Source organism: Psittacula echo (genome assembly GCF_963264785.1).
Source record: "Psittacula echo genome assembly, chromosome: 1".
NCBI classification, from domain to species: Eukaryota; Metazoa; Chordata; class Aves; order Psittaciformes; family Psittacidae; genus Psittacula; species Psittacula echo.
In genome coordinates, this window is record NC_137735.1 from 108,704,227 (window position 1) to 108,724,642 (window position 20,416).

The window sequence follows — 20,416 nt, forward strand, 5'->3', positions numbered from 1 at the left end:
GGGGGGGAAGGGAAATCCCCTAACCGTGCACTCAGGCCCCAACTCCCCCTCCCCCCCACACCTCTCCCCCTCAGCCGGCGCCACCGACGCCGCGCCCTCAACGCCTCGTGCTCGCAGCCTCGAGGGGGCGGAGCCGCCGTTCCCATCGCGACCCCGTGTGTTGTTCTCCCAGCCGCGCTTCGATCCTTGGCCGTGTGCGGACACGCGCGCTTTCTCGGCACCATGAGCAAGCTGGTGCTGCAGCGGGAACGGCAGGAAGCCGCTGCCCTAGAGCGGCGGCGGCAGCGGGAGCTGCAGCGGCAGAGCCGCATCTTCAACGCTCGAGTCCGGACCATAGGGGTGAGGGCGCGGTCCCGACCGGGGCACCGCGGGGAGGAACGGCGCTGAGGAGAGCGGTCCAAGGCGGGGGTAAACCCTAGGGCAGTGCAGAGGAGGGGCAGCAGAAGGAGTGGGTGCCCCGGCTCCGGGGGAGGGCGGGAAGTGGTCGCCTCAACGGCTGGCGGGAGCGCGCGCCCCCTCAGCGCCTCGGCAGCGTCCCCGAGCACGCGTGGTGCCAGATAGGGAGGAAAACGGGGAGCAGTAAACTGAGGCTCTTGTAGAAAGTCGCTGGCGAAAGCGAGTTGTCCTCTAGGTATCGTCAGAAGTTATTTTTGGTAGCTGTCGCTGTGTGTGTGTGTGAGAGAGAGTGCCTGTGTGAATGTCTGAAAGACAACATGGGGAGGAAGAACCCCAAGAACCAGTACAGGTTGGAGTCTGACCTACTAGAGAGCAGTTCAGCTGCGAAGGGCCTGGGAGTATTGGTGGGCGATGATAAATTGACTATAAGCCATTAGTGTGCCCTTGCAGCCAGGAGGGACAATAGTATTCTGAGGTGCACTGGGAGGAGCGTGGCCACAGGTCGAACGAGCTGATTCTCCCCCTCTCCTCTACCCGGTGATGCCACATCTGGAGTGCTGTGTCCAGTGCTGGGCTCCTCAGTACAAGAAAGACAAGGAGCTACTGAAGAGAGTCCAGTGGAGGGCCACAGGGATGATCAGGGGTCTGGAGCGTCTCTTATGAGAAGAGATTGCCAGAGCTGGGCCTGCTTAGAGAAGAGAAATCTGAGAGGGGATCTCATTAGTGCAGATCAATATCTCAAAGGTGGGTGCCAGAAGGATGACGCCAGACTTTTTTCAGTGGTGGCCAGTGACAGGATGAGGAGCAATGGCCATAAACTAAACTGCCGGAAGTTTCTCCTTAACATGAGGAAGAACTTTATGTTGAGGGTAGCAGAGCACTGGAACAGGCTGCCCAGGAGGGTTGTCTCCCTCTCTGGAGACATTCAGAACCCACCTGAATACATTTGTTTGTAACCTGGCTCTAGGTGTCCCTGCCTTGGCAGAGCTGTTGAAGTAGATGCTCTCCACAGATCCCTTCCAACCCTAATGATTCTGTGATTCTGTCTGTAGAATTAAGTAGCATAGAACCAAATGTAGAACTGGTGAAAATTAGTCTGTTGACTTCTTTGGACTGGTAGAATTGCAGCAGATGTCATTTTGATCCATCTTGTCTCAGGTATGGAAATGTGTCTCAAATCAGTGGAAAGATATCTCCACTTTATCTCTGACAGCACCTTGGATTTGTACTTGTCATGCTTGTGCTAGCATTGTCATAGTTGCAGAGGAATATAGCAGTTACCAGTTAACGAACAGGACACGTCCATCTGGTACAGCATCCTGACACACGTATATAAACAATAAATGGAAGGAGCTAATAACTTTTTTTAAGTGATGTGAGATGAGTATAGTAAGATAGTTCAAATTTTGTCATCAGGAAACATATTTCTGGTATTTCTGTTTTTTTCTAGAGCTTTAAAAACTAAATGTAAACCATAAATTCTTAGCTAATGGAATAGCTGAGAATGAAATAGTGTATCTTGGTGTATTGAGCAATACTGAAGTACACCATCTGAAGACTTTCCTAAAGGTTTTCACAGAACTAATGTATCAGACAAATTTTGATAGATCTGTTTACATGACACGAACATCTGAAATCAAGGAGAGCCCATTGGAAAAATTTAGTAAATACTTTTATTAACATTATTTGATGTACCTTATTCATTGGCTGAACAATGACTGCTGAGAGAAGGGGCTATACTTGTGCTTTGAAGTTGGACCAAGTCCAAAGTATGAAAAGTTAACAAGTTTATCTGGAGATATGTTATGTTAGTATTTCCAGTGTGGTTTTAGCTTCTTTGCTTTCTCTTTCTCACAAGTTTAGCTGAGCAGCTGCCTCTGACAAACTTAAAAAATCAAAACGATAGTTGACTTAGACACCACAAATCCATAAGTAAGGATTGAGTAGTTTAAAAGCATGAGATGATATACTGACTGGAAAAGAGAATGGAAACCAGGATATTAGGCTCTTTTTCTTGATTATTGCTAGTTTTATTATTACCTTGACCTCTGTATCTGTTTCCTCATCTGAGTAATGTAAAAGTAAGGCGCCACTCTCTTCACTTACAAATTTAATAATTTATCCTCAATCTATCACTGGTTTCTCCAAAGAGTTCAGATGAGTAGTCCAAGTGAAAATTTATTTTCCGTTTATATATGAACTATTATCCATAAATACAAGTACTCTAGAAATTAGCTGCTTCAATCTTTGTAGTAAGGGATTAGTTATTTTAATGTTTAGAAGTTAAACCTGTAGATTTATGTGACTAGGAATGGTTGTTTTAGGGTTGTGTTCTTGCTAAGTAAAAGCTGTTCAAATGGGAGAGAGCTGACAGCGTAACTAAACTTGCGCACAGAAGTCAATACATTGACTTCCTGCACATTGCCAGAAACTACTAATGAAGTCATATTGAATTTCTCTTCACAATGTTTCCTATCGTTATACTGAAAGCTTAGTTTCTGAAATTAGACCTCTAAATGAGTTGATACTTAATACCTACTACACCGTTGGTTTTGGACAATGATGTGGAATTCTTTTCCTAATTGGTATCATCAGTAGTCCTTTACAGCATTAACAATGTGCATTTTCAGCCATAATCTGGTTAGGCCTTACTGTCTTGATCTGAACACTTTCAGGTGAAGACTATCAAAATAGTTTACCAGATTCTTGGCGAATTGTCATTGTTTGTTGACAAAAGGTGACTTGACCGGTTTTAAAAAAAAAAAAAGAAGAAATAAAATCCAGGTTTCTGCTTATTAATTTACCACCTTTGTCAACAAATACGGAACTTGATTCTTTTGCCTAAAATGTAGATGACTGCTACTGTTTGATGATATGATTTAGGGTATTATGCTTTGTTCCAGGTACAGCTTTCCAGGGATGTGAATAATCTGTACCATACCTATTGGGTCATTGTAAATGCTTGCATGTATCTGAAACGGCACCCGGTGTTGCATTTTGGCAACTACAGGAAACTACATGGCAGTTCTATCAAATTAGAAAATTTCTTTTCCATTTCTCATTATTTTTCCAATGTGCTTTTAGTGAACCACGTGTGTTTTTTTCAAATCTGAACTATTACACCTTCCTGTCATCTTGACTGTCAAAATACTTACCTGCTTTATAATCAAAAGCAGAACAACAAGAAAAAGTAAAAATGCCAGTTATAATTGGGAAAACATATTCTCTGTAATGCAGCTTAAAATGCTTATAGATCTATATATCATGTAAATATGGTATTTAATTCTGATTTGGTGCAAAAATATGCCTGTCATTATTAGTGAAGCAAGCAAACACGAATATTACCGCTTCTGTGTTTTCTTTTTATGTCACTCACATTAAATAATGATATGTATATGCTCCGCTGGTAGTGCCTTTGTATCTGTCTTGTGCAACTGTGAATCAGTGTAGTTTGACAGTGCCTGTAATTGTTCAGTCCTAGTATCTCTTTCAGAGCTGGTGTTTGTTTGTTTGTTTTTTTTTCATTTTAATAGGTTGATAAAGATGCATTGGATACCCAGGTTAAGGAGAGGAAAATTCAAGAAGCAGCTGAAAAAGCACGAAATGAAGAACTTGGTATATCCATAGATACAGTGATATTTCTGTGAATTGATAAATATGACATCGGTTTCCTGCTTTCTTTTTGCCTTCATGTATTTCCAGCTGCCATATTTGTTTCCAGATGGAGCCTCTCTCCTTGAATCTTGTTATATCAATCAAGATATATAGACAGATATACATATATATATATATAAAAAGGCAAATTAGTGGGCTTTTCTCTAAATTCAGACATACAAAGGGAATTCTATAATGTGTAGTCCTATTTAAGTTCATATATTTGCATTGGTAAAGCATGTGTTTTCCTCAGTATCTTGAGATTTATATTGAGATGATTAAACTGGTATACGTTTCCTCATAGGCTGGAATTGTCAGTGTTTTCTTTTAAAACACTAGTGATTGTCAAATAGCATTGTTTAGAGACCTGAAGATATGGGAGGATTAAAAAAAAGACTTACTATTGTTCTCAGAACAGTAGTGGCAAATTTGTTTGATTGCTTTCTTGTAGAGTAAGTCTGTGTTCTCTCTGGCCATTCAGTAGAATATACAGACTCTGTAGATTATTCTTACTAGAAGTCATTTACAACAAGGCTGTACGTAGGAGCCTTTGCTAAGTCAGAACACACAGATATGCAACTATTTCATACGTGTCCCCTGACCTCAAAACCCTTTGGGGCCCTCTGTGTTTGGAATGCTTTCCTGGGATATCATATGAAAAGGTCCCACAGACTGAGGTCTCTGTGGGTTCCAAGAAGAGCTAGAATGGAGCTGCCAATTTCCATGCTGTACTTCAAGGGCTGCTTGTGATTTTCCTGGCAGAATACCTGTCAGACAGACTCCTAGGAAACTGCCAGAAACAATGTGTAGTCTGTCAACAGAGGAAATGTTCTTTTCTTGTGAATTATATTTAAATGGCTAAAATGGCTAGTTTGGGGTGGGGGATGTTGTTTTTCACTCAAACTAGATCATGTTGGTTAAATGAGCAAGAGCTATTAAGCTGTTCAAAAACTGTTAGTGCCTGCTAATTATTTTAGTGCTATGTTAGAAAAATTATTTGAACTATGAAACAACTATCTGTATTCCTTTTATTGGGAGCCTAAATTGTGTTTCAGTTATGACCATAAACTTAAAGTAAATGGGAAGAATTACTATACAGTCCATTTCATGAGTTACTACAAGTTTTATTCAAATGAAACCTCACAGTTCTAGAAGTACTTATTGTTGTCTTTGCTTCACATGCATATATTTCATTGTAGCATTAATAAGAGAATTGATACCTAAAAAACTGAAAGCATGTTAAAAGTAAATATTACTAGCATTAGAGTGTTTGCTGGGCTGGTACTCAGAGATGAAGTACTCTTTCCTAAGGTATAAAAGTTTGAAGACTTAGATACTATTTATTCCTCTTCAAAATTTTATTTTCCATTTTACATGTGCACTTCTAAGAGTTGTGTTTTCATTGTGTTTGTTTTTCTCTAGCTAATGAAATGAAGCAAAATGACAAGATCATGTGTATGTTAGAAGAACAACATAAAAATGATATCAGAAACATAAATAAGGCTACCAGTGAGTTTCAGAAGAATTTGCAGAAGCCAGAAATGAGACGTGAATTTGACCTGAATGATCCACACGCCCTAAAGAAGGACAGACCTGCTCGCGTTTCAGACGATGATCCTCGATGTACTGCATCTGGCTTGCAGAAGTTTTTGGGTGAAGATTTAAACTATAATCAGAGGATGAAGTTTCAAAAGGAGCAGTTAAGAGAGTGGTCTCTTCAGCAACAGAAAGACTTAAAGAATGCATTAGCTGATCAAAAATTTGCAGGTAACAAAGGAAGATAATGAGGTTTTAATCTCCTTTTTCTGAAATCCTGATGTATCTGACAAAAATATGGTATAGCCCATTGTGTCAGTCTGACATAGCAGTATTTTAGTATATTCAGTATTTAACTTTTAGAAATACTGCAGCAGTTTTTACTTCACGAGCTGTAATGTATTCAGTTATCTCACTTAAGAAATCTATATTTAATAACATGTGATTGTAATATTACCTAGATTTCATTTCTGTTTCATGCCTCAAATGATGTATTGGAGCATGCTGAAAAATCATCTATATTTTGCATGCCAAATGGTATGTTTACTTCATCAGACCAAATTGTCCAGTTTTTACTGTTCTATAGCAGACCAAATAATACCAAATTTTCTTTTCTAGCTTGTCATGAAACATTTTTTTTCTGCAGTACTTATCATACTTTTTCATTTTAACTTCTGTACTGTTAAGACAAGATGAGTTACTTAATGATTTAATGAGTCATCTGAAATTCCAAGATGGAAAGCTTTGGTGGTAGGATTTGGAAATCCTATGTAATTCAGCCTACAATGCCTGGAACTCTCCTGTCTGTCTGTCTGTCTGCCCCTCTCTCTTATATTGGCTTACTTCTCTAGCACATTATGTCCAAGAATATTGACTAAATTTAATTTTAATCTAATTTAGATGATCTTCATGACAAATACAGAGTTGCACTTGACCAAAAGACTATGAAGCAACAGCAAAAAGAAGAAGAAAACAGGCGTGCTGTTTGTGCAGCTACTAAAGATTTCAACAGAAGCCAGGTAAATTAGTGTTTTGTTGGTTGGTTGATTTTTTTTTTTTTTTTTAAGTGGAGACAGAAGTAAAATAAGATGTGCAAGAGTACAATGAGTAATGGTGTTTTCACTGAGGTTCTTAGCAGCTAACTACCAAGGTTGTTCCAGTAACAGGAAGATAAATTCTATTTGTTTTGTTCTTTCCAAGGATCTAGCTATTGTCTGTCTACTTACCCTCTGTCAAAATTCCCCCTCCAAGTTCTCAGCTTGCTGGCTAGAAGGCAGCAATAACTCCCCAATCTTTCAGGGACTTCTAGTCTGTAAACTGAGCAAAAGAGCAAAAGCCTCCCATCCTTCCTTCTCATTTTATATCATTTGTCAGATAATCTTAGCTGTGTCTGCCTGCTTTTCTTTCTACTTGGAACCATTGCTACCAGTAGGGTTTTTTGTCTTTATTGAAGTTAATTCCCCTCAGCCACTGGTTTTGGCACTTTGACTTCTTCCTTGGTATTTGTGCACATCTCTTGCTTGTTTACCAGGCATGTTTTGGAACCTGTTGAAACAGGACATGAACCTTTATCTGTCTTAGTACCATTACCTGTCATGCCTCAGTTCTTTACCTTACTGCAAAGATTTATTTTATTTTTTTATGTGCAGCTTATACGCACAACTCAAAGGGCTACATGGAGGCTATTAATTTGGTTAAACTGTATTTGGTGTGACTTAGCTTTAAATTTATTTGGTCACGTCAAAATAAGCCATATTAAAATTACCCACATCAACTACAGTATCTTTTTGTTTAAGTATATAAGCATGCAAGTGTGTAAGCGTTGCTTGAGCCTTTCAGGGAACATTTGGCATATGGTAATTGAAAAGGCTTTCGCTGCTTGAAGTCATGGCTACTGAACAGTATTTTATATGAATAGCCATGAAAGTACCCTAAGTGGCTGGTACATTTAGGGTAGCAGTAGTTTCCCAAATAATTGTTGTCACATAAATTGATTCCATGGAAAAAATCCTGAATTTGTGATATGGTTTGGGGATAGGGTGGTAGGTTTGTGTGTGGTATGGGTTTTAATGTATGGACATATACATTCTACACAACTGGTGTGCATTTTAAATATATTCAAAAGTCTTGGTCTGTGTTTTTTCTAGTATAAGGGCATGATAGTGGAGGTTAGGGCAACAGTCTCCTTTTAGTTCTTATTGAAACATGAAAACCAGAGGTTTCAGGTTGCCAGGCCTTTCAGTGATGTTGACTTTAAGAGAAAGCTGTTACGAAGGTATATTCTATGCATCTTTTTCCCATGAGAGGAAACTAAGGCATTCAGCCTGAGGATGCACTTCACAGGATAAATCTCTGTATCTGACCTCAAATGTATTGAACGGGAGTCTCCAGCAGTTTCAGCATTCTGAGCAGCCAGTTTGAAGACCTTAACCTCTTGAGGGTACAGTCTCAGACTGCATTTTGTTCTACACGTATCTGCCTTAGCTGTTGGTGGCTGCCAAGAGAGGAACTCCTTTTTCCTGTTCCCTGAGTTTCAATCATTTTTTAATTCTCTGTCTCTTCCAGTTGATCTAATGATTATGAAGCTTCAGGATGTGTTAGATCATTTCTCAAATCCAAAAGAAAATTAACTGGTCTAGAATGTGTGACTGCTAGATCTGACTAGGAGGTGTGAATGCACAGTCTGAGGTGGCAGTAAAGGAGGGAAGAAAGTAACACTACCCTTTCTAAGGCAATCTTCAGTTATTGCAATTTGGATAAAGTCTAGTATGAGAGTGCATCTTCAGAGAGGAAGAAATTTCCTAGAATTTGGCTTTGGATCAGCCATTGTCTCCATGGCCATCCTCTGTAGGCCTTACGGTTGCAAGTATCTTTAGGGGATGTAAAGAATGAAATATTTAAAAAGAGAAAAAAAACCACAACACAACAAACCCCAACAAACAACCAGAAAAAAAAAAAGGCAAAACAAACAAAACATAAAACCCAGCAAGTGATGTACACCAGAAGAAACATGTTTTAGCCAATCTGCTAGTCAACTAGTGAAAAATCCCAGCAGATGGGTGAAGGTACCTCAGTTCTTCACAGCCTGCTTCAGTACAAGATTTGATGTTGCTGCCCCCTGTGACAGTGGTTCAGCTTCCATACATAATACCACTGCCAGTGACTTTATTGCTAAGAAGCTTATCTTAATGGTTCTTTTTTTGTTCTTCTTGAATTAATTAGTAGGACAATTAATTGATATGTTTGGTGCCATATTTCCCAGTAGCGAAGGATCCTGTACTGTAAACATTTTAAATGTGTGTGGTTTCTAGAAAATTAATGTTATCCTTCCTCTCAGGTTTTCTGTCATCTAAGTATGTGTTAACCAGGAACACCAATAATGCTTTTATCCTTGGTATAAGAGAAGAATTCTACTACCTTAAACTGTCAGTTATTCCTGCTGAAATTATTCATAAGACATAGTAATCATTTTAATTTGGGAAGCCAGGTAACAGAAATGAAGACTACCTGAAGTCCTGACTAGAATACGTATTTTTCATCGCCTTTGATATGATTCCATAGCAGAATCTTACCATTGCAGAAAGGGTTTCTTCAGAAAGGGATAGTAACACTTGGAAATGCCCAGTTTAGCAGTACAGTGATAGATAAACTGACTGTGTTTTTGAAATCGGAAAGAAAGAGTCATCTTGCTTTGTATAGCACAAGATTTGAATCCTTTCCAAGACACTTTGTTGATAATGCGAAGAAAATGAGAGGATTTTATTACAGACGATCTCTAACTTAATGACCTCGTATTTATAGACTTGTTAACAGTCTTATAGACCATATGTCCTTAGAATTTATTCCTGGGCATACCACAACAGCTTAATAGTTTTATGATAATGTTGTTATTACAGGCATTTGATGGCATTATTCTGGTTCCATATATACCCAACATTATGCTGTTACTAGCACATTGAGAGCTGGCAGCCACTTCAGAGAAATGTTTGTTGGTTTTTTTTTTTTTCAGGCTGTGAGTAAATTATGTATTTGCATTAACTCTAGAGCATTTTTTTCAGTTGAAATGAAATCTTTGAATGCCTAAACACAGAATAAGAGTGGGAACTTCTTGACATTCTTTGAAGTGTGGTGTGCAAATACGTTTTATCACTTTTATCCTATTCTTCATAGTCGCTGTCTAGAATCATCGTTATTTCAACTTTTATCACATTTTCAGGCATAAGGGAACATAGTGTACATACTGATTTTTAACAGACCTTGCTAAGCGAAATCCTTAGGTTGAATGTGCTGGATGTGCAATTCACTATCTCATGTAATATGTCTATGTCATGTATAGTATGTCATGTCTATGTGTAGTAAATACAAAGGAATTGTATTTACTACACAGATTAATAATAATCTTTCACAAGTTCCTAAGATCCTGGAGAGGTCACTCTGGTCATCTGTGAGCTTTGTGCTTCTCCTTTCTGGAGGCATTCAAAATGCACCTGGACACCTTCCTATGTAACCTGCTCTAGGTGGCCCTGCCTTGGCAGGGGGCTTGGACTGGATGGTCTCCTGAGGTCCCTTCCAACCCTAATGATTCTGTGAAAAGCACTTCAGAAGCTGTATGTTCCTTCAGTCCTGTGTCGGCAGCAGTTAATTTGTCACACAATTGAGACTGAGGTTGGGCAGAGAAGAGGTTCAGAGCAGCCCTGTAGAGAAAGACTTGGGGGTGTTGGTCGATGAGAAAATGAACATGAGCTGGCAGTGTGCGCTCGCAGCCCACAAAGCCAACCGTATCCTGGGCTGCATCAAAAGGAGCATGACCAGCAGGTCGAGGGAGGTGATCCTGCCCCTCTACTCTGCTCTCGTGAGACCTCACTTGGAGTATTGTGTGTAGTTCTGGTGTCCTCAACATAAAAAGGACATGGAACTGTTGGAACAAGTCCAGAGGAGGGCCATGAGGGTGGTCAGGGGACTGGAGCACCTCCCGTATGAAGATAGGCTGAGAAAGTTAGAGGCACTGGAATGGGTTGCCCAAGGAAGCTGTGAATGCTCCATCCCTGGTGGTGTTCAAAGCCAGGGTGGACAGAGCCTTGGGTGACGTGGTTTAGTTTGAGGTGTCCCTGCCCATGGCAGGGGGATTGGAACTAGATGATCTTAAGGTCCTTTCCAACCCTAACTATTCTATGACTTGGTGGTGTTATAAGCATGTGAATTCCTGTCCTCTTAATTCTTCTATGTGCATTTCTTCTTTTACTTTATGACTTGAATCAACAGCAAAAGGAAGCGTTTAGTAGTAGGGAAGATGTGTAATGTTGGATCATAAATTAAAATAAATAAAGGAGTGTGTATTTGTGCATCTCTTTGGTTTTGTTTTGTTTTCTTTCCATGCTACGCCAATGGATTATATTTTATTAGGGATTTCACTTGATAAGTGAAATCTGATGCATTTTCTGAGTTTAAAATCTTTCGTTTGTGGTGTCATGGCTATGTGTAGAGGTGGGAGTTTCCTCCAGTAAGATTCCTAGGCAGTTCAGAAATTTTAGGCTCTTCTTTTACTGAGAAGGTTAGGGTTACAATGTCTAAATGCTTTTTTTTTTTTTGGATCTATTGCTAGATCAAAGTGCAGTGACATTAATAAAGTGATCTAAATATGGCTATTCAGGGTCAGTAATTCTGTAAGGTCCATCCAAAATTACTTTAAGTGTGATTTACTCAGGAGTGTTTTCAGAACTAAAAATTGCTTGATTCTTAGTATTAATGAGCTATAAGTAAATACCCAGATGTTCTGGTTCCATGTTCCCAAAATATTGGATGATTGAAAATCTTTGAGGGTTGTTTTTTTTTTTTTTTTTTCTTGGAAGCTGTAATGTTGTAGTTCCTCTCAAGTTATTATCGACTCTTCTGGAGGAAAAACCCAACTTCAGGGAATCACATTTTGGTTTAAAAGAAGTTCTGGTAAAAAATTGTACCCACTGACTTCAATGAGACGAAAACATGGCCTTTAGTTTCCAAGGTATTATTCCATGTTATGATGGCAGAGCCAGTAATTACTAGATCTGAAGTTGATGCTTTGCCACTTGAAATTTTATTTGCTTGTTTTTCCACTTGTCTAAAAGTAGACATTTTATTTTCCTGCTCCAAAATGTATGTTCCTATTAGATGGCTCTTAAGTATTTTTAAGTTGCAGATGTGGCTTAGGTAATTTATACTTCTAAAAATAATAAATGTATCTTTTATTAGTTTCTTTGTGCATCAGATACTTTTGTTATTTTAATGGAAACCACAAGGCTGTTTTCAGCCATTGAATTTATTAATCTAGGATACAGTTCTTGGTGTTATTTATTATTTCTTCTTCTGTACGGTCCCTAACAGGTTGTTGTGCATGTTGGCATGGAACAAATAGAAGTCATACTTTGAATCTTCAGGCTTGATGCCTGGAACGACAACTGTCATCCAAACTCAAAGTCCATAAATATAAATGTAGAGAGAAAGCCAGGTCAGCAGTCTCCTCTGATGGCATAGATCACTGTGCTTGCTGAGGATTCTACTCCATAATGTTTATCTCTTCTAGTTACTCTGCCTACTAATTTTCAACTTCATGTTATTTTTATCTCCTATGACTTCTTGATGCCTAAGCCTTAATTTTTCATGTGTCCTCATCCACTTCCTAAACATGTGTATGCCAAACAGTGAACTGCTAATTGGCAAGAAAAGTAGACAGCTGTTGTATTTAACTCATACAGTGAATATTCTCAAGCCAGTGATTTTTTTAACAGAGCATGAGATAATCTTGGGCAAACTTGGAGAGATAGGTATTCACTGATCTGTTGCAATCAAGGTAAATGCATAAAGCTACATACGTGAGACACAGGTCTGGTAACGTGTGCTTTTTGAGCCCTGGGAAGGAGGAGATTACCTGTCTGCTGTCTAAATGCAAGCCAGCACCATACATTTTTCCGGATGGTTTAGTTCATGTATTACAGAAGAATGAGACATGATTAGAAATGGATGATGCATATAGCATTGTCACTGTACTTCAAATTAGTTTACTTAGTCTAATTCTTCTTTGGAAGGTAATTTAAAGTAAAATCACCATATTTGGTTTCTGGAGTTTTGCCAAGGGCAAAACTTCCTCTGAATAGGAGGCTATGAACTCATAATGGTCATTAGGAACAGTGTTTTCCACAGGAAATGCATGTTGTGATTTCTGGTACTACAAATCATAATTCAAGTTTGCATTTTGTATCAGCAAAGGCAACAGATTCAAGGCTGCCTCTACAAGCTTAACATAGGCGTCACTTGTCTGTTTCGATGTTGTGAGTGCTTAACCATGCTCTTCACATAGATTTAACATCTAATATAGAATCATAGAATAGTTAGGGTTGGAAAGGACCTTAAGATCATCTAGTTCCAATCCCCCTGCCATGGGCAGGGACACCTCAAACTAAACCACGTCACCCAAGGCTCTGTCCACCCTGGCTTTGAACACCACCAGGGATGGAGCATTCACAGCTTCCTTGGGCAACCCATTCCAGTGCCTCAGCACCCTCACAGTAAAGAACTTCTTCCTTATATCCAATCTAAACTCCCACTGTTTAAATTTTAACCCATTACCTGCCCAGCATCTTTATAGGCTCCTGTCGTGGTTTAAGCCCAGGCCGTAAATTAGAACCACGCAGTCTACTTCCCCCCCCACCCTTTCTTCCCCCCACTCCTGGAGGGACAGGGAGGAGAATCTAAAGAATGCAACTCCCACGGGTTGAGATAAGAACAGTTTAGTAACTAAGGTATAACACAAACCACTGCTACTACCACCAATAATAATAATGATAAAGGAAATAACAGGGGAAGAGAATACAACACCTTGCCACCCGCTGACCGATAACTCGTCCCCACCCCGCAGTGATCCAGCCCTTCCGGGTAACTCTCGGTTACATCCTCGGGCATGACGTGCTGTGGTATGGAATACCTGTTTGGCTAGTTTGGGTCAGGTGTCCTGTCCCTGCTTCCTCCCAGCTTCTCCTCCTCCCTGGCAGAGCATGAGACTCACAAAGTCCTTGGTCAGACCAAACAGTGTTATCAGCTCTGTTCCCAGGCTGAAAGTCAAAAACACAGCACTGCACCAGCTACTAAGGAGAAAAAAATGACTGCTACTGCTAAACCAGGACAGCTCCCTTCAGATACTGGAAGGCTGCTATGAGGTCTCCACGCAGCTTTCTCTTCTCCAGGCTGAACAGCCCTAACTTTCTCAGCCTATCTTCATATGGGAGGCGTTCCAGTCCCCTGATCATCCTCATGGCCCTCCTCTGGACTTGTTCCAACAGTTCCATGTCCTTTTTATGTTGAGAACACCAGAACTACACACAATACTCCAAGTGAGGTCTCACGAGAGCAGAGTAGAGGGGCAGGATCACCTCCCTCGACCTGCTGGTCATGCTCCTTTTGATGCAGCCCAGGATACGGTTGGCTTTGTGAGCTGCGAGCGCACACTGCCAGCTCATGTTCATTTTCTCATCGACCAACACCCCCAAGTCTTTCTCTACAGGGCTGCTCTGAATATCTTCTTTGCCCAACCTGTAATTGTGCCTGGGATTGCTCCAACCCAGGTGTAGGACCTTGCACTTGGCATGGTTAAACTTCATGTCCTGGTTTAGCAGTAGCAGTCATTTTTTCTCCTTCTTAGTAGCTGGTGCAGCGCTGTGGTTTAGACTTTTGGCCTGGGAATAATACTGATAAAGCCGATGTTTTTGGTTGCTGGTCAGAATGTTTACCCTGACCAAGGACTTTGTGAGTCTCATGCTCTGCCAGGGAGGAGGAGAAGCTGGGAGGAAGCAGAGACAGGACACCTGACCCAAACTAGCCAAACAGGTATTCCGTACCACAGCACATCATGCCCGAGGATGTAACGGAGAGCTACCCCGAAGGGCTGGATTGCTGTGGGGTGGGGGGCGAGGTACCAGTCGGTGAAGTGTTGTATTCTCTTCCCTTGTTATTTCCTTTATCATTATTATTATTGGTGGTAGCAGTAGTGATTTGTGTTATACCTTAGTTGCTAAACTGTTCTTATCTTAACCCATGGGAGTTGCATTTTTTCGATTCTCCTCCCTGTCCCTCCAGGAGCGGAGGGAAGAAAGGTGGGAGGGGAGGTAGCCTGCATGGTTCTAATTTACGGCCTGGGCTTAAACCACGACGCTTCATAAGGTTTCCATCAGCCCCCCTCACAAGCATGTCGAGGTCCCTCTGGAATGCATTCCTTCCCTCCAGCGTATCAAGCAAACCACACAGCTTGGTGTCATCGGCAAACTTGCTGAGGGCGCACTCAATCCCAGTGTCCATGTCACCAACAAAGATGTTGAACAAGACCAGTCCCAACACCAATCCCTGAAAGACACCACTCATTACTGGTCTCCAGCTGGACATTGAGCCATTGACCACAGCTCTTTGTGTGTGGCCATCCAGCCAGTTCTTTATCCATCGAGTGGTCCACCTATCAAATTGATGTCTCTCCAATTTAGAGACAAGGATGTCACGCGGGACAGTATCGAACACTTTGCACAAGTCCAGGTAGATGACGTCAGCTGATCTACCCCTGTCCATCAGTTCTGTAGCCCCATCATAGAAGGCCACCAAATTGGTCAGGCAGGATTTCCCCTTAGTGAAGCCATGCTGGCTGTCACCAAGCACCTTATTGTTTCTCATGTGCTTCAGTATGCCTTCCAGGAAAATCTGCTCCAAAATTTTGCCAGGCACAGAGGTGAGACTCTCAAAGCCACTGATTCAAGATTGTAAACTTTTATCATAAATTTCTTCCATATTGTGTCTGGCCTCCAAATATCCAAACTGGTATTTCCTTGTCAATAAATGTGAAATTATTTTTTATTAATCCTGTCTTTTCTTAAGAACAAGAATTATTTCTCCCCAACTTACTTGCTATATGTGACATGACAATACTGAAGAAATGTATGCCAAGTAGATTTTTTTGATCTTAGCCAGCAGTACCATGGTCACAGTGATGCTATTGACAACTGTATGCAAATTGGAAAGAAACCTGTTATGATGTGCTGACTTTGTTGATCCCTTTGTTTCCCTCTTGGAAAAGCTCTTAGTTCTCTCCTTTCACTCACTTCAGGCTGCTGAACTATCTGAGAAAAAGAAGTTGGAAAAGTATCAAAAAATGAAAGATGACATGAATGAAATTTCTAGCCTCCTTCAAGGAGACCTACTTTCTGAAAACCCTGACCAAGCAATCAGTTCCTTTGGTACACATCGTGTGATCACAGATCGATGGAAGGGAATGAATAAGGATCAGCTGAGGGCAATCCGTGATACTCAACAGCAACAAGTTCTGGAGAAACTGGTATTTAAGCTTATTTGCACATTCTGTATTCCTGGTCGTAATAATAGACAATGTTTGTAGAAGAAAATATTATTGCTTGCCCTGTGTGTCCCATTGTAAAACTATTTTCCTTTGAGCTGAATTTTACCCAAGTGAAACTGAATACAGTGTCTCTGAAGCAGCTGGGAAATGTCATGGAGCATCAGAAGTGGACTGGAGCCGTGGAGTTGTGCTGGGAGGAAGGTTGCTGTGCAGCCCAGAGTGTAGGGACCTGGGGGATCTTAGGACATGTTCCGTGGTGGCTTAGCTGAGGAGGAAATTCTTGCACAGCCTGAGACCAGGTGTTCAAGGCCAGGTTGGATGAGGCCTTAGGTGACATGGTTTAGTGTTGGGTGTCCCTGCCCATGGCAGGGGGGTTAGAACTAGATGATCTTAAGGTCCTTTCCAACCCTAACTATTCTATGATTCTATGATTCATGATGCAGCTCAGGACTTGAGCCTGTATGAGCTGCCTACAAGGAATGAGAGGACTGGGCTGCTCCATAGGTGAAGAGCCACGAGCAGCGGGTGAAGGCAGGGCAGACCAAAGCAATGTTCTCATGCTCACGGGTGCACAAGCAAGACAAATAAAGCAGGTCCAATGATACTGCTCATGTACGTTTCACAGTCTTGAAAGTTCATGAATGTGACAGAATTTCTTTTTTACTGTCCCACACAACTGTGAGCCATGCTCTAGGACAGAATTACAATAGAAAAACTAAATATTGCAAAAAAATTGCTGCTCTAAAGGTGAATGGAAGCAGGCAGTCAAAATGAAGAAAGCTATAGTTCCTGTGCAGACATGAGTATACAGGCGTTGGTATTGTGAAGGAGGAAGCTACTGCTAGATAAGACATTGAGTACAGAGGCTGGATTTGTAATAGCTAATATGTAGCTGTTGATTTTTGATTTCTTAATCCCTAAAGTGCCCTATGCTGCACTATGTTTTATCTAGTGCTGTAATTAAAGCTGAAGATAAGGGAGTTGTTTTCCTGGCTTTCCTGTGACCCTAAAGTAGAGTTTTTTGCAGCCTGGTTTCTTGAATCAGTTCGGTATGATGTCAGACAAGAAGTGAGGAAGTGATAGTGTAACAGGGGCAGAGGAGAAAAGTTTGGGTCTACTCATCTGACATTGGTGGCTCAGTTATTTCACCACGTTAGCTGTATTACAAGCCATACTGATGTCTACTAACTTCTGACCTCAAGAAGTTGCAACTCTTGCTAATAAAAACCTTAAAAAACCCACAAACCAACCTATCTTGCTGCTCTGGGTTTTTCAAGAGATGTAATACATTAGAGAGGAATACTGATTAACTTCTTCTAGGCAGCAGACCCTAATTTTCTTATGTAGAGGTAGGAGTCTGTCTTGCTCCCTGGGAAAGGATGGCTTTCTCATCTGCAGTATCCTACTTCTGCCTAATGCGTGAGCTCCCACCTAGTTTGGAAGTGCTTACTTTTTCTCCATATTTCAAATGCTACCCCTAGTATTCAGTAAAGGCAAGCAAGTTTGTAAGGAATTTACCAATAAGCCTTTATATATACTGTTTCATCTTTGAACAAAAGAGAAAATTAAGCATTTTTTTTTCGTTCCTGAAGAGGCAAAACCAGGAAGAACGCCAAGTTGATGCTGAATGGGACAGACAAAGAATACACACTGCAAGAGCGCAGCTGGTTTTAGAGCGGCATCTACAACGACAGAATTGGGAACGCCGCCGAGCTTTAGATAACATGAACGCAGACATGTCTCAGCAGCAGAAATCAAAGTAAATACCAGAGGAGTTTTCTTCTTTTCAAGTAAAATTCTTTACCATTAACACAGTACCTTGGCTTTCAAAGAGCCTTTTCACTTGTATTGGTTGTAACTTTTTAAAAAATACACTTGTTACAAGTTTATGCTTGAAAGAAAGAAAAGAACAATTCAGCTTAAGTGTGTTTTTCAGTACTATTTAAATAATCTTCAGAGAGTAGCTTATGATTTTTACTGACTTACATGTATGAATTAATAGCTGGAATTCTTAAAAGTGTTCCACTGAGAACAGATGGTTTCTGTTGATAGCAAAAGAAGAGAATAAATAGAATTAACTGTGTAGGAAATTATATTCATCAGGTGTAAAACAGTATGTATTTCTTATATTTGCTTTAGTTTTCTGAAACAAAAAAGGATGGGCATCAGTGGAACTGCCAGGTTTTGATAGCTTGGAACCCAAATGGAGCTTTTCCATTTGTGTATGACAAAACCGGGTGATTCTTTAGCTAAGAGCTGGACAGGTCTTGTGTCTGCTGTAATGGGAAAGGAGGAAGATAATTTGTGACGGAAAAAAACCCCAAGTGATTCAGTGTTCTCTGTTTTTGAGTTTGGTTGTTTGGGGTTTTTTTCCCATCATGCATGCATACATTGGTTTTACAAAAGAATTTCCAGTACCTGATGCTTTCTTCTTATGAAAGCAAAATTCATAATTGTGTTAATTTATTGTGAGATTTTTCAAAGGTTATTTTAGGATTGAAAGAAGAAGTTTCCTATATTGAGATGTGGCATACATTTTGGAGGGAAAGACCTAGTTTATTGAATTCCATTATTAATTCTGAATTTTATGAGCATTTATGAGTGTTTATGCATAACATCTTCAGGATACCTCTATATATCATAATGAGAAAAAATTTACTAACTGCACTTTTTTTTATTTGTTGCCAGGAACATTTATCTTAAAGAAGAAGAATATTCAAATTATCCAACGGACGAGTATTTCGCACAGTTTAATACAACTAGCCGATGACATTCTGGATAAATCAACCTGAAATATAGAGAAGTATGTAGACGTATTAAAATTGTTAATTGAACAATCCCATGGTTTATTATTTTTAACTGTTTCCTACCCTGTGCAAACGGTGCACTCAGACTAAAGGAGAGTATACTGGGCCACATGTGTTCTAAGAGGAAAACACTGTCATAATTTTTAAACTTGATTGTTTTTCTAAAAAAGTGCTAGTAGCTTCAATAGTAGGTTGTTTGACTGTTGTGTCTCAGGCTTAACTGTGAGGTTTACATTATCCATGCCTTTAGAAATCCATTTCTGTAAAGGAATTCCAATTTAAAATATGATGCGACTTTATGCACTTGGGCAGAGGGGAATGCTGTCTGACATGGATCACAAGTGGTGCACACTTAGCAGATTCTATGGGAGGGAAGAAAGATGATCTAGGCAGAAAGTTTTGGGGTTGTTTGCTTGGGGGCTTTTTGTTTTGATTTTCTTTTTAGGTTTTGGTGGCTTTTTGTTTTTTGGTTGGTTGTTCATTTGTTTTGGGTTTTGGATTTGTTTGTTCTTTTTAAGTAAAAAAAAACCAGCCAGACACAAAAGCAGACAAAGGGAAAGAAATGGAGAAGTTGGTCAGAAATGCTACTTGTATTTCCTGAATATTAGGAGTAAGAAGAGAAGATTTTGACCATTACCCCAGTGGTTATAGCAGGGGCATGACACAGAAATGGAATGTGGGTAATAGTAAGTAGGGAAAAGAATGAGGGAAAGTATTGCTGCATACACTGCCACTCATTAGAAATAACAGAGAAAATTTAAGGGCAGTGTGCCTCCAAGGGAGAGTGTAGGAAGAGTTTACAGATGTGATGGAAGGGGGTGGGCAGGAAAGGAATCAGGCATGCACCAAACAAAATCAAGGAGAAAAATCTCAGCTTGTGCACAGTAATTCAGGGAGTTCCCTTCGTAACTTCATGGTTACAGAATTTATTTAGTAATGGAAGAGGCAGTCAATGCCATTTGAAAAGTGAGCAAATGAAGCACATAGGAAGAAAATATGGACAAGCAATGTAAGAAACTAACTGCACAGAGAAATGGATGATGGAGATAACCAGAAAATGAAATCCAGAAAGGAAAGCGATGACATACAGGGGACTGGAAAAAGATTAGAAGACTTAGTGATCTAAAACAGAAAAAAGAATGAGAAAGAGATGAGAAATTCAGCTAAACATCCAGAGCGTCTAAGACTGTCAACCCTTAATAAAAATAGAGAGGCCACATATGAGAATAAATCTTAAAGTAAGTCTGTGTAGTTTTCCAGAATCTGGAATGTGAACTTGGGGTAAAAACATCCTGTTGACATTGGCACACAGTCTGCTGGCTTTTCTTTGCATCAGGATAAGTGGTAACTGGATTCTGGTGAAACAGGTTGAAGATGACTACGCCAAGCTAAGTAGAAAAGGTTTTTAAAAAAACAGAGGCTGAGGTAAACTCTAATGAGTTATTCTCATCTTTGTAAAAATAATGAAGACTGTATGGTTCTCAAGATTGTTAGGAGGATTTTGAGATGGTTGAAGGAAGCATTCCTTGAAAGGGGACTGTTCAAACAGGTCTATTTACTTTCCTTGAAAGGAGGCTCTTTCAAAAGAGGTCTGCTTGCTCAGCTGAAATAGTGGCCCTGTGAGATCAGGCTGATAGGACTAATTACCATTTTGAAC

The 20,416-nt window shown here is 40.2% G+C and overlaps 1 protein-coding gene across 1 annotated transcript; it reads left to right on the top strand.

Annotated features, from left to right (window-relative positions):
* Window positions 1–222: 222 nt before the first annotated feature.
* Window positions 223–18,722, top strand: RIBC2 (RIB43A domain with coiled-coils 2; the record flags this gene model as incomplete). The annotated part of the gene is made up of 7 exons (XM_080624405.1): window positions 223–339; window positions 3,930–4,011; window positions 5,473–5,817; window positions 6,487–6,605; window positions 15,704–15,931; window positions 17,545–17,711; window positions 18,641–18,722. 7 exons carry the CDS (start codon window positions 223–225, stop codon window positions 18,720–18,722), a joined length of 1,140 nt encoding a protein of 379 aa, XP_080480531.1.
* Between the last annotated feature and the right edge of the window lie 1,694 nt (window positions 18,723–20,416).